The 13,916-nt window shown below is 34.8% G+C and overlaps 3 protein-coding genes across 4 annotated transcripts; 1 reads left to right on the top strand and 2 right to left on the bottom strand.

Annotated features, from left to right (window-relative positions):
* Nucleotides 1–580: 580 nt before the first annotated feature.
* LOC148930568 (putative glycosyltransferase At5g03795) lies at nt 581–4,436 on the top strand. Its single transcript, XM_089067768.1, has 4 exons — nt 581–818; nt 1,921–2,108; nt 2,581–2,926; nt 3,523–4,436. The coding sequence occupies exons 1-4, from the start codon at nt 663–665 to the stop codon at nt 4,201–4,203; spliced, it is 1,371 nt and encodes a 456-aa protein (XP_088923894.1). The 5' UTR covers nt 581–662; the 3' UTR covers nt 4,204–4,436.
* A 911-nt stretch (nt 4,437–5,347) lies between these two features.
* Nucleotides 5,348–7,182, bottom strand: LOC148930567 (putative homeobox-leucine zipper protein ATHB-51). Of its 2 annotated transcripts, none has more exons than XM_089069322.1 (3): nt 6,993–7,182; nt 6,591–6,901; nt 5,348–5,791 (listed from the first exon to the last, which is right to left on the bottom strand). In XM_089069322.1, the coding sequence occupies exons 1-3, from the start codon at nt 7,090–7,092 to the stop codon at nt 5,561–5,563; spliced, it is 642 nt and encodes a 213-aa protein (XP_088925448.1). In that variant the 5' UTR covers nt 7,093–7,182; the 3' UTR covers nt 5,348–5,560. The 2 variants fall into 2 exon arrangements, with proteins under 2 accessions (XP_088925448.1, XP_088925447.1); XM_089069321.1 differs by having other exon boundaries at nt 6,591–6,907; nt 6,993–7,181.
* A 3,700-nt stretch (nt 7,183–10,882) lies between these two features.
* LOC148930566 (homeobox-leucine zipper protein ATHB-22-like) lies at nt 10,883–12,992 on the bottom strand. Its single transcript, XM_089069365.1, has 3 exons — nt 12,718–12,992; nt 11,923–12,236; nt 10,883–11,454 (listed from the first exon to the last, which is right to left on the bottom strand). Exons 1-3 carry the CDS (start codon nt 12,818–12,820, stop codon nt 11,173–11,175), a joined length of 699 nt encoding a protein of 232 aa, XP_088925491.1. The 5' UTR covers nt 12,821–12,992; the 3' UTR covers nt 10,883–11,172.
* Between the last annotated feature and the right edge of the window lie 924 nt (nt 12,993–13,916).

Below are 13,916 nucleotides of genomic sequence, written 5' to 3'. Positions count from 1 at the left end.
GTAACTAAATTACTGATTTGTTAGATTTACAACTAATCAAGATTTCAGACATAAGTTGATGATTTATTATTATAAGACGTCATTCAAAATGATGTCATATTTTAGACATTGTACTAAAAACAAATAATTGGTTGAAATAATGTTTATATTCAGCCAAGTTAACATCAATATCTTGATTAATTGCGAAATCAGAATAAATTAATAATTTAATCATTTATATGCAAATTTTAAAACTAGAATACAAAATCAGAATTTGACACCAATATAAGATTTTTCAGTCAAACACTTCCTTCTTATATATGTTAATCCTCGTTAAACATAAACTAAACAAATACCCCTTTTATATACGTCGATCCTTGCTAAACATAGAGTAAGCATTACACCATATCCATTGAACCTCATCTAATTTTATCAATAAATTGAGAATATATTTTTAGTCTTTCTTAGTCATTTATTACCATAAATTAAAGCTGCATCATAATTTATTTTTAAGTATAATTTCCCCTAATAGTACGAGACAATCTTACATTAGTTTGACTATTTATATTTTATTTTATTTTTAAATTTCAAATGCATTAAATATTTTCTCTTCCCACACTCCATATTATTACCATTCTCTCATCTTCTCAAAATCACTCCCAAAAATCAAGAGAGAGGGAGAGATGTTGAGTTTGAAGAACTTATGGTTTGTGGCAGCATTATTCATGGCTGCAGCAGTGCTGGTTTTCATGAGCCCAAAACAGTCAAATTTCCACTATTTCATCCCTAATTCCAACACTTCTTTGAAGTCGGATCACTTGCTTCTCAACGATGGATTAGTAAGTCTCCCTTCTTCATCAATCTTCATTTTTTTTTGCTATAGTCTCTTGAAAATTCTGGATTTTTGCTATCTCTATTGTGATTTGTGAGGTATTCGAAGGGTTAAAACGTAAAAACTAATGCTAACACGGACTAAACGAGATGGTCCCTTTATAATTTATGTAGCATAGTGTATAGTACTATAATTTGCTTTTTCAATAGGCTGGAAATTTGTCGTGCGCTTTGTTTGTTTCTTTGTTTTTTGGCTAGATATCTGTCTTGTTTTGGTTCGTTGTGGTGGTGATCGTGTTGTTTGTTTTGATTGGATTGAACTTTCTACTTTTACACTACATTTTGTGATTTGAGCCTAATATCCAATAAAAAAAGAGGCTGCAAAATTATTTTGGTACTCCACATTATTAATCATAGGTATACAAAGAGTTATTCTCCAAATTATGTTTAATTATAATAAATCTAACGTTACATTGTAGTTATATCCTTTCATATGGACTTGCATTATGCATAAATGAAAACATTTTTGGAAAAAGGTAGTCATTAATAAATTTGGAGATTTTGAATTTCAAATGTATAAAATGTCAATATATTTATTTATATTAGCATCCCTATTTTCTTGTACTAAATCTTTTCCATTTTCATTCTTTCCATTGATAAGAAAAAAGAAACAAATTAAATAAGATGAAGATTTAGCTCCATATTTTAGGAAATTATAATTTAAGAGACAGATTCTTGATCAACTCTATTTTACTAATGTATATAATTCGCATATTAAAGGCTCGCATATTAAAGGCTCTGGCTCTGGAATATATATCGATATGTGCCTAATTTCCTTTGAATATTTTCTTGCACAATTCTTTGGGCTATATAATAAATAAAGTAATAAACACTGAAGTATACTTATGCATACTCTATCAATTTAGTCAATGCACGTTACATAAAATTTTGAGTGGTTTGAAAATCATGGGTACGATAATAAATGCTGCCTAAAAATAAATAAAATTATTTTACCATTTACTGGAAAATATCAATTTATGGTGATTTTTCACTGCATTGACCATTCCAAAATAGCTATTTCTTGAAAGAGAATTAATTCCCCTACTACAGGTTAAAAATAATATCACAAGTATAGAAGGACCGGATAGAAAATACAGCCCTTTAGCTAAAGTGGAAGCGGATCTTGCCCAAGCCCGAGCCGCAATTTGGGCCGAGTTGGCGGGAAACCACACGGATATAGCTGACCCGGATTACGTTCCAACCGGGCCGATGTATTGGGACCCCAAGGTCTTCCATAGGTACACTCACAATTGTTTTATATTAGTATACAATATAATCATTTAATATTAATTTGACAATGTTATTTTCTGCCTACGTGTCATTGTCTAAAACAGAAAGGAAAAAAAAATTCTCATTCTCACGTAGAATTTTCTCTCATTTAAGTCGATGACTCAGATATCCCATAGTAAAACCTGACATTGTCAAACACTCGAAGACACAATGAGACTTGCTGAAACATTGTGTCTCAATTATGTCAACTTGACCATGAAATAGTGGCCAAACATTTTGTATAAACGTTTTATTCATTCTTATTGTGACACATTTAGTCACTGAGCATTTGGTTATGACAATTTTTGCCTATGTGACATCTGAGTCATCGACTTAGAAAGAAAATTGGACGTAGGGATTCAACTAGTGCCCATAAAGCAACAAGAACCAAATCGAATATCACAAAAGGATTTGTATTAACCTATCCATTTATAATTGCAGAAGCTACATTGAGATGGAGAAGAGATTGAAGGTGTACATATACGAAGAAGGTGAGCCTCCTGTTTTCCACTTTGGCCCTTGCAAACACACCTACGCCATAGAAGGAATCTTCATAGGTAACATGGAAGTGAGCTTGTTTCGAACATTCGATCCCAACGAAGCTCATCTCTTCTTCCTCCCGATTAGTATCACGATGATCACCCAAGTCATCTTTGTGCCCGAAACCCATGATTGGACACACATGAAGAGCACGGCTAAAGACTACATCAACATTATCGCGAACAAGTATCCTTACTGGAATCGAAGCCTCGGAGCCGACCATTTCATGCTCGCTTGCCATGATTGGGTAAATTCTCTCCCACCATATGTTATACTATGTATTGTTGCATTGCATGATATTTGGCCTAGGATCGATATGGGCCGGTTTGCTAGAAAATAAAATCGGTCTAAGTTGGGCTCATATGTGAGTTCCAACTAGGCCCTTTAAACCTCGGATCGGCCCATGCCCCTAGCCAGCTACCATTAAGCCTATATTTTTATTATTTCCATCATAAATTTAACTTACTTTGGATTATTTCTATCCATTTATATTTACTTCAAATTTTCCTTCTTCCAATATAATTTTCTCAAGATAAGTGAAAGATTTTATACATATTAATAATTTAAAATTCTTAAATTATCATTAAGCCTAGGGCCTAGTTGGAAGAAGGAAAATTCTTAAATCATCACTATTTACAATTTATAATATTTAATTTAATTGTTTTCATTATTTGTACCTATTAATAATTTTTCCAAATTACATTCTATCAATTTAATTTTCTCAAAAAAGTGAAAAAACTTAATAATTAAAAACCCGTAAATGACCATTATTTTCAATAGTATTATAGTACTAAATTCAGCTACTACAACTCACTTGGCAACTCGTTACAATGGAAATCACAGGGGCCCGAGATTTCGTTGGCGATCCCGCATCTCTACCACAACGCGATCCGCGCCCTGTGCAACGCCAACACCTCGGAGCGCTTCGACCCGGCCCGCGACGTCTCGGTCCCGGAGATCCACCTCCCCACGGGCACGACGAGCGGGCTCCTGGGCGGGCCGCCCCCGTCGCGGCGGCCCATCCTGGTGTTCTACGCGGGCGGGGTCCACGGCCCGATCCGGCCGGTCCTCCTGGAGCACTGGGAGAAGGCCTCGGACCCGGACGTGCAGGTGCACCGCTACCTCCCGCGCAACATGTCGTACTACGGCATGATGCGCAGGAGCCGCTACTGCATCTGCCCCAGCGGGTACGAGGTGGCGAGCCCCCGCATGGTGGAGGGGCTCTACCTCGGGTGCGTGCCCGTGCTCATCAAGGAGGGCTACGTCGTGCCCTTCAGCGACGTGCTCGACTGGGACAAGTTCGCCGTGATCGTGCCGGTCAAGGACATCCCCAACTTGAAGAAGATTCTCTCCGGGATAAAGCTGCGGGACTACCTCAAGCTGCAGCGCCGGGGCATCAAGATGCGCCGCCACTTCGAGGTCAACACGCCGCCGCGGAGGTACGACGTTTTCGGCATGATTCTGCATTCCATATGGCTCAGGCGGCTCAACGTCCGCCTCCGTCACCACGGAGATGTACACTAAATTCGGCCCGGCCCGAATTTCCTAGATTTGTTATTCATAGTAGGATTAAGGTTTTTCTTAATTGATTTAACATTGATGTAGCTCTAGGATAATTGGGGTTTAAATGAATTTCTAGCTATTGTTAATTTTCGATGTGGATCTTGACAATTTTATGTTGAATGTATATTTGCGGAAACTAATGTTACGTTTTAGTTTTCGAGAAATTGAATAATTGGATGAGCTTTTAATGATCATAGCTTAGAATCTCGTTTGTTTCAAATCATATAAAAACGATTACTACTATAAAGTAAACGATCGTTATGTACACGGAGTCGTGTGATTTTTAAAATACCACCTAATTAAATTGATCCTAATCTATAAAAACATACGCCTTAGAATTTAAATATTTAATATAAATAGAAATAGTGTACCAACCAAATAAAAAATTGTACTCCTATAAATTACAAATATTTATATCATATCAAAACATGATATTCATATTTTATAGAATTAATGGGCTGACAGAATCGTTTTATGTTTTTGGTAGTGTTGAACCATTCGTGACCGATTTGGGAAAAAATGGGCTGACGGAATCGTTTTAAATTATCCTTCTTCAATTGTAATTCGTGCACTCTTAACTGTTTGACAAAATGCTTCTATAAAACATTGCTTAATTAAATCAAAATCTTGGTTGGTTTTGGTCAAAATGGGTGATTAATTTATGTTTAGTGATATAAATTGTCTGTGCATCCTAATTTATTCGGTTCATATTTAATTTATTTCAAATTCTTCGATTTAGGTATTTTGCTTTAGTTAGAAGGTAGAAGAAATTTAAAGAAAAAAAATATAAAACAAAAATAGAAAATTAAATCTATAAATTGATAGCGTGGACCAAAATGATGTCGTTTTGGTCTAGTAGATGTCCGATGTACATACGTAGGTAGACCGACATGCCACATCAGTTTTGATTCACAAGAAAATATACGAATCGGATCAAGTTGAAAAAATTAAACACTTTCTAAAGTCTATAATACTTCCTATCACTTTTAAAGTTCATAGAAAATAGTTTAAGTGTATAACTGTGAATTCTAATTGATATTTATGAAATTTAATCATATTGAAATTGAATCGGAGATGGAATTTCAAGTAACGAGACACACTAAAATTGGGTTTAACAAAACATTTCCTAAGTCAATAAGCTTCATTTATGAAGTAAAAGTGAAATTCAAGCACCTAAGGTAGACTAGAGCTACTAATCTTAGCATAACTAGCATAACACCATAAGTTTGACAAGAAAAAGATGTACAAACATCAACTAATTAAGTCCTCTCCAAAAAAGAAACAACGAACAACTACTAAGCTCCATAATTGAAGTAATTCAAGGACAAGAAGGCATTGAGGTAGCCCAATAGGAAGGTGTATTATTATTGTAGTCTCCCATGTTCAGTGGGTAGTTGCATTCTGCAATCTGGTGAAGGTTGGCCGTCGCTGCCACCGTGTCGGAGCTCGGAATGGATGTGCTTTCCACAGTTTCATCGCCGGAAATATCGGTTGATAGTACTAGCTTTTTGGCTACTTGATCCTTGAGGATTGCCCTAAGTGCCATAACCTGCAATTATTTTGATCATTAATTAAGAATATTGATACATGTTTCATATCTTGATGGATCCATTCATTTCACTTTTACTATATTTGGTAAGCAGGTCTCGTGACATTTGAGTAACTCACTTAACTCGTATTCAATGACTCTATCTATCCACGAAGAGTAGTCCTCATAGTTGATGATACGAGTTTTTAATAATATATATGAAAAAAAAAATCAATGAAAATATGGACCGGGTAGACTATGAGAGTAAACTATTAAATATATATATATATATATATATATATATATATATATATATATATGGTGTGAAAGTGTCCATAATTAGATAGTTAACTTATTTTGGACGGAACAAATGAAAAAATAAGATATTTTTTAGTGAACGGAAGGAGTATATCAAATTGGGATCGATATTCAACTAACATTTTCTACTCATGTTTCTTAAAACATGTGCCGCTAAAAAAGTATGACGTGTAAATGCGAACAGGGAGAATATTCATGTTACATAAAAAAGGGTTGGTAGTCTAAAAATTGTGCAATATTACAATTTGTATCTTCTATATGAATTATAATTATGTGTATAGGAAGGATCCAGAATATTACTAGCTAGTTTCAATAACAATTTATCAATATGGCTGCTGTGATAAATAGAGGAGGTGAAAAGGCAATAATAGAAGAAAGCAGTTGCATCAATTAATATTGTACAAATATCTAAATCCATGCTAGTAAAAAATTAAATAATGATGGAAGAATAATTGAATAGAGACATTAATTAAGAGTTTGGAAATGAATTAAGTGCACGTACCTCCTGTTGCAACTCTTCTCTATCCCTAGAAACAGCACCGTACTCGTGCTTAAGCGCGTCGTACAAGTGCTCGAGGCGCTTGCCCTTCCACCGAGCCCTCCGGTTCTGGAACCAGATGGCGATCTGGCGCGGCTGCAGCCCTAGCTCCTTGGCTAGCTTCATTTTCCGGTCCGGTTCCAGCTTTATCTCCTCGTGGAAGCTGTTTTCGAGCATTTCCAGCTGCTCGTTGCTTAAACGCCTCTTCTTCGGATCTACCTCCGGGTTGTTTGCATTCATCATCATCATTGGCATCATTGTTTGCTGCTTCAATTCTTGAGCTACCAAAAAAAATCAAAAAATGGCACAAGGAAAAGAAAATATAAATTTGAAGTTTAAATAAGTATGTGGTGTATATATATATACCTTGGAAGTGATCGAAATTGGAGTTGTAGAGAGAGAAGAGATTGGAGGTGTCTAGAGGTCGAGATACATATGGCATTCTAACATTACCATTCCAATCCATGCTTTGTTATATTCTTCTTTGTTTCAATAGAAAAAATTGGCTCAGAAATAGGGTTTTTAGCTCAATTTGTGGGAAAAGGTTGTGGCTTTTTTTGGCTGAGTGTGGCTTTATATAGAGTAGTTTCACCCCCAACAGTTTACCCTAGAGTGTGTGTGTGTGAGAGAGAGACTCACTTGCATGTCGTTGAGATTTGAAAACGATATTAAATCACGAAGTTACAAATTTTCTCAATTATCTCATCCGTATATAAAAGTAAAACGACCTCTTGTGGTGATGCTCAAATGACGTTGAGTTACCAATTTCTTTTCGTATTTAATGAACCGATGTTAACGTTGTTTTGGGTATCATTAAAAGACGTTTTTATATAAAGATGGGATAATTCAAAAGATTAAAATTTCGTTGTCTAATATTTTGTTCAATTCTTATGAAAAGTATATATCATAAATTGAGCAAATTTTGCAATTAAAATATATAGTGGTTCCAGTGAGAACTTTTTTAAATGAAAACTTTGAGAACTGAAAATCATATAAGTTCTCTAATACATGACATCATAAAATATATCATTTTACAGATCGAGTCTGGTTCTCAAAGAATAAAGGGAAAGGGCATTGATCTAGAAAAATCTTATTATATAGAATCAGAAATTGGTATTCATGAATTAACAAACTAATACTGAGCCTAAAGTGTGTTTTAGTCATGCCAACTGTATCAATGTAATTGCAAACTGTATTCTGACTTTAAATAACAATTTTATCATAATCCTTCTCCTATATATACAGTATCTCAAATGTATCACGCCTTCTCTTTCTTGACAGCTTGCCTTACAATTATATACAATCGGTGGATGGAGAATTCATGAATGAAAAAAAAAGAATGATGTCGACAATATTTTCATGGTTCCATCAAAAACATGCACAATCTAATTTTCAAAAACTATCACATAATTGAAAATCTCCTTCATTATGAATTACAAATTACCCAAATATTTACATAAATAACACTACTACTATTTGTAACACCCCACTTTTTCGAACCCTAATTTTAGAGCCGAAAATTTAATTTCCTAATTTATGACTTAGGAGACGTGAATTAATTGAGGAACGAAGTTATGACCGAGTCGGGTTTAGGGTTGCGTTGGAAGTTTGAAAAGTCAAACTTGTTGATTATATGACGTGGCATGCGAATATTTGAATTAAAGGTGAAATTATGTGATGATTTAATTGTTTAAGGGTGAGTGAGATTTTTAGGATACAATTCCATAACCTTTTCCTTGGAATTTTCGAAAATCATAGCCTTAGTGGAGAAAATCCCATTTTTCCGGATTTAATTTAATTCTTGGGACATTTATCCAAATTAAATCCAAAACTCAATTATTCTCTATTTCCTAATAAGAAAAATCGAACCCTATTGTTTTAAGGTGATTTTCGAAAATCACCTATATTTGGGAAGGAAGAATTATTTTATTTTTAATTGATCCCTTATTGATTTCTTTTCATACCTAAAATTTAAATATTTTACCAAATCTTTCCATACCTCAAGGAGATCTTGCCATATCTTATTTTAGTTAATATTAAAGATCCATTCCTTATTTAAAGGAGCAAATACACGCCTATTTCTTTTCCCAATGAGGAGGATTTTTATTTTTATTTTGCTCCGTGATATTTTATTCTACTCCGTAAAATATACAAAACAAAATCTTGGCTAATTAAAAGCCATATATTTCGAAAATCCCCATGCTTGAACCCTAGATCTTTTACTTCCTCCCTACTTCACAATATTTATATTATTTTATTGTGTAGAATCAAATCTTCCCAAATATTTTATTTAATTACCTAAAGATTTTATTGAACCCTATAAATAAGAGAACTCCTAAACCTAACTCCATAATTTTCGCCCCCTCCCTCTTTTCCTTCTCTCTCAATTTTCTTCTACTTTTCTCCATTAATCCTTCATCCTTTGAGAAGAATTTGAGTTTGAGCCTCAAGATTTTTGAAGAACCAAATCTCTACTTTGTTTCTACCGTTCGTTTTTCTCCAAAAAGGTATTCTTATATTAATCTTTCTTCATCTAGCCGATTAATCGATATTCTTGGACCCTCATGCATCTTGATTGAGTGAAAGTGGGATAAAGGGAATATGGGATATATGTGTGCATGTGTGTGTGCGTCGTGTGTGCGTAGCGTGTGTGTGTGTGTGTGTGTGTGTGTTTGTGTGGTGTGTGTATGTTGGCAAAATACCCTTGTGTGACACATGTTGATGTTAGATCTAGAGTTGAGATGCGAATGGAACTTATGCGATGAACAGGACCTTGATTGATTAATGATGCTAAGATAAATCGGTGGGAAAAGGGAAAGCGTTGAGGCATGCATGAGTTAGGAGTTTGTGTTGAATCTGATTTGTGATATATGCCTATGTGATTAAAAGGTGAAACCTCAGTTGCGAAGCCGGATAACAAGGGAAAGAACATATTTGAAATCTAAGCAGTCGAGGTGGGCTTTATTCTTAAACTCTTTTATGTGCAAATTTATGAATGTGGAGAGACAAGGGTGGTTTAACTGTTATGCCATGCTTATGTTTGTTTTGTGATGATATTGTGTGTCTGATGCCTAGTTTGTGAGTGCGCTCCATTAGGCTACAGTGGCTATGGATATGTTTAAACGAATTCGGGTCTGAGTACGGGCCGCAAACCCTACCAGGCTGTGTACACGGTGGGATCGGGAGCCGTCCTTGCTAGTCGGCCAGTCTCGTGGGCGAAAAGTGTGGCCACACTTTCGTCGCACTATGGAAATGATGAGATTGTGGAAAGTGATGAGGAAATTGGGGAGTTGTTTGATTGGCCAATCTATGAAATTATTTTTGTGATACTCGTGATATTCTTTTATAACTGCTTAAAACTCGAGTTCACTATGGTAAAGGTGGCATAACTTATGAAATGATTTGGCAACGAGTTCACTGAGTATTTCAAAATACTCAGCCCTGCATGTGTTTTCCTTATGTGCAGGTTGAATGGCGACGAGCGTTGGCGGGTGTTGAGCAAGCTTAATTAATAAGATGGATATTTTGAACCTCGAGTGTAGTCGTGTCTTCATACATGGCTTCACTTTCTCTTGGATGCTTCCGCTAAATTTCGAAACTCATTATTATCACTTAGTCATTTTGAACTTATTTTTCCCCTTTGCTTAGACGATTGAGACATGTCGTGGTTTTTTGTTGAGCTTACGTCAACCCTTTGTTTTTGGATCGTAGTTACGATATCTTTCTCCTTTGATTTTCTTGTTAAACTCTTGACATTGATCGTCATTTATGTTATCTACTTTTTATTGATTATTCTTGATTAAACCTGGTTTTATTGCCTCCTTAGTTGTTAAATACCTAGGTCAAATCCTTTTTAATGAAATCCTAGTCTTGTTCTTGTTGCATTTAAGTTGCCCAGTTAACGACCGCCGAATTTATTATACCCTAAGAGTGCGGGGCGTTACACTATTAGACCAGCACTAAATCAATCCTTCTCATGTACAAATATTAATTATTATAGAATAATGTGACTCTTCCCCATTAACAATCATTCAATCAAAATTATCAAAACCAATACCACTAATATTAGGCATATTTTTCGTAGACTTAGAGAGTGAGTAATATATAAGAACCAGAGAAGAGTTTGTTATGTGGCCAATTCATAATTGTAAAACATATCAATATCATCTCCATACCCTAATTAAATTATATTGTAAGAAAGCAACACTAACAATATGAATTAGTAGACACAATGATATATAGTTAAACCTAACAAATAATTTTAATAAAAATCCCAATATATTGGATATCACATCTTGTATATATATTTCACCGTTACACAATAGTAAAATGTCACACAAAACAGTGAAATTAAATACAAGAAGTAACACCATGCAAGTCTAGTTAAACAACACTCTCAGCTACTCCCTAAATCAAACTAATTAACTCTACCTCACCCTAAAATTAAACCACCTATCACATTTAGGTCGACCTAGCTACAAACCCTCAGCATTAGCATAACATTTTTAGTTTGAAAAGGAAGAAGATATACAATAATTGAGTTTATTCAAGGCATAGAAGTAGTAGCCCAGCTGTATGGAGGTATCATCACTGTATTATTGTAGTCATCCATGTTCATCTGGTAGTTGCACTCAGCTTCCATGTTCATCTGGTGGAGGCTAGTCACCGCCGCCATCGCCTCTGCCTCTGCCTCTGCCACTGGATGCTGCTTGTCCGAGCTTGGGATCGACGTGCTTTCCACAGTTTCTTCCCCGGAAACGTCTGTGTACCCGGTCGATACTTGATTTTTCGCCACTTGATCCTTGAGCATTGCCCTTAGTGCCATAACCTAATTTGTTGTGATCATCATAGCTCTTAGCAACTTTTTTTTATTATTAATTTGAAATATATAGATATACTCCACAAAGTGATTTGATCAAGTTAAATGCAAAAAACTATGTCAATTGTCAGACAAATATCCACATTTACTTCATCATAATGATTTTAGTAAGTGTAATAAATTAGAAAATTAATGAGAGTTTATGTTTTTATGTAGCTTTCTCAAGTTAGTGGATTTTTCTAAAGTGTGAATTAAACTATTAATGATAACCTCAGTAATTAAACATAATACTTGGAAATAAATTTATACTACCATTAAGCTTTGTACAATTCATGAAAATTGAATTAGCATATAGAAACATTGATTTATAATTTGTAATTTGTAATTTGTAATCCTTATATAAGTAGTTGAATGAACTAATGCAGTATGTATTTTGGATTGGAAATTAAAGAGGAAAAGTTGTAGTCGGCACGGTACCTCCTGCTGCAGCTTCTGCCTGTCCCTAGAAACGGCGTCGTACTCCTGCTTAAGCGCGTCGTACAAGCGCTCAAGCTGCTTGCCCTTCCATCGAGCCCTCCGGTTCTGGAACCAGACCGCGATCTGGCGAGGCTGCAGCCCTAGCTCCTTTGCCAGCTTCATCTTTCGGTCCGGGTCCAGCTTTATCTCGTCTTGGAAACTGTTTTCGAGCAGCTCCAGCTGCTCGTTGCTCAGCCGCTTCTTCTTCGGATCCACCCCGAAATTATTCATGTTCTTCTCCATTATTGTTGGCAGCATTGTATGTTGCTTCATTTCTATAATAAACAAATAAATATGTTAATTTAATTAGTATTTATTGCATGCTAACCAAGTACATATGTTACAGATCTAACAGGAAAACTCGTTCCAAAAAACACTTCTATAAACCCTACATTGTTTCCTTACACATGCGATGTAAGACAAATTCTCTTGACCAGAGTTCGTAACAATCGACCCTATTAAGGGCCATATCTATGTTGGGTTCCAAACTTTCTCGTTGGTCATGATCCATGAATGGTTCCTGTCTTAGAACACTTATTGAAAGTACCAATGGCACGACAAGACATTATAACTTATTCCAAAAAACTAGTCTATCGGGAAAAAAAGCTCATTTGATGTATAAGCGTTTATATACATCGCCTTACACAACCTATGTAAAACGTAACATAGTCTAGATGCACGGTGCCAATCTCCGATAAGAAGTAGCTAATTTCAAGCAATGCAACATAAATTTGAAATAGATAGATAGACAGATACCTGGGAAATGGTCGAAACTGCAGTTGTAGAGAAAGTTGAAATTAGAGGTAGTGTCTGAAGGTCGAGAAACAAAAGGCATTCTAAAATTACCATTCCAATCCATCTCTTTCTATCTTAATTTCTTTCTTTTCTATATATATAATCAACCCTTTTCACACACACAAAACACAAAGAAGATGTTTTTTGCAGAGGACTTTTTTCTTTGGTAGTGAAAATATGAGATGTATATATATAGAAGCTACACACACCTTCAAACAGTTTAACTATCAAAGAGAGAGAGAGAGTTAAGAGAGATGTCGGTTTGGTGGGAAGATATACTAACAGTAATGGTCCCAATCTCTATTTCTTTCTCATCACACTAGAAATTTCGAATGAATACTAGCTTTCATGTGTACTATACTATACATCATGCTTATGTTAATAAGATAAATTTTTTTGTACATATATAGAAGGAAATGTTATAAGCTAAAAATTTACATATATAGAAATTATGATCTCAATGATTTTTTTGTGAAAATGTTTGAAGTGAATTGGCTGTCATTCGATCATGAAGATCTACGGTGAATCGGTAATTTTTATTTTTATTTTTATTTTTTGGTAAAGAAAGCAGGCTAAGCCTGGGTTGAAAGTAAACTAACGACAATATGAAATGCCTAATCTAATTTTTATTTAATGGAAAAATAACAACCAATTTTACTATTAGGGTTTGGTGATGTTGGTGGATAAGCATAAAGGAAACTCTAAGTTGATGAGATTCTAGTGGGTTTCAATTTGAGAGCAAATGAAGGAGAAATTAATATGCTTGCTGACAAAATTGAATGAGCTAGGCAAACCAACAAGGGCAGTTAGCATATTCCTAATTTGATATTTATATATATTTTTTTAATTTAATACTCTGTATTCACATAAATTTTTGTCGTTGCAATATATGTAACCATATCTCACTTAAATTGGTAGTATTAAATTTTATCGCTTTACTAACTATAAAAATAATGACATACTATATAGTAAGAATTAAAAAAAATCTTTTCTTTTGGTTCCCCTTTTTATATTTTTTAATTCTTAATCATTCTATTTTCCAATTTAATCAAATGGATTCCCTCCTAAGGGAATACCTAATCGAGCTGTAAATATTAGCATTTAAAACCAACTAAATTATTGAGATCTCACTTCAAAGCTAAAATCCTTCATCTGTGTAA

The sequence above is a fragment of the Salvia hispanica genome, chromosome 3 (assembly GCF_029641045.1).
Source record: "Salvia hispanica isolate PSC_SH4W2 chromosome 3, Shi_PSC_v1, whole genome shotgun sequence".
NCBI classification, from domain to species: Eukaryota; Viridiplantae; Streptophyta; class Magnoliopsida; order Lamiales; family Lamiaceae; genus Salvia; species Salvia hispanica.
The sequence above is the reverse complement of the archived record's forward strand: the minus strand, read 5'-3'. Positions and strand labels throughout refer to the sequence as shown.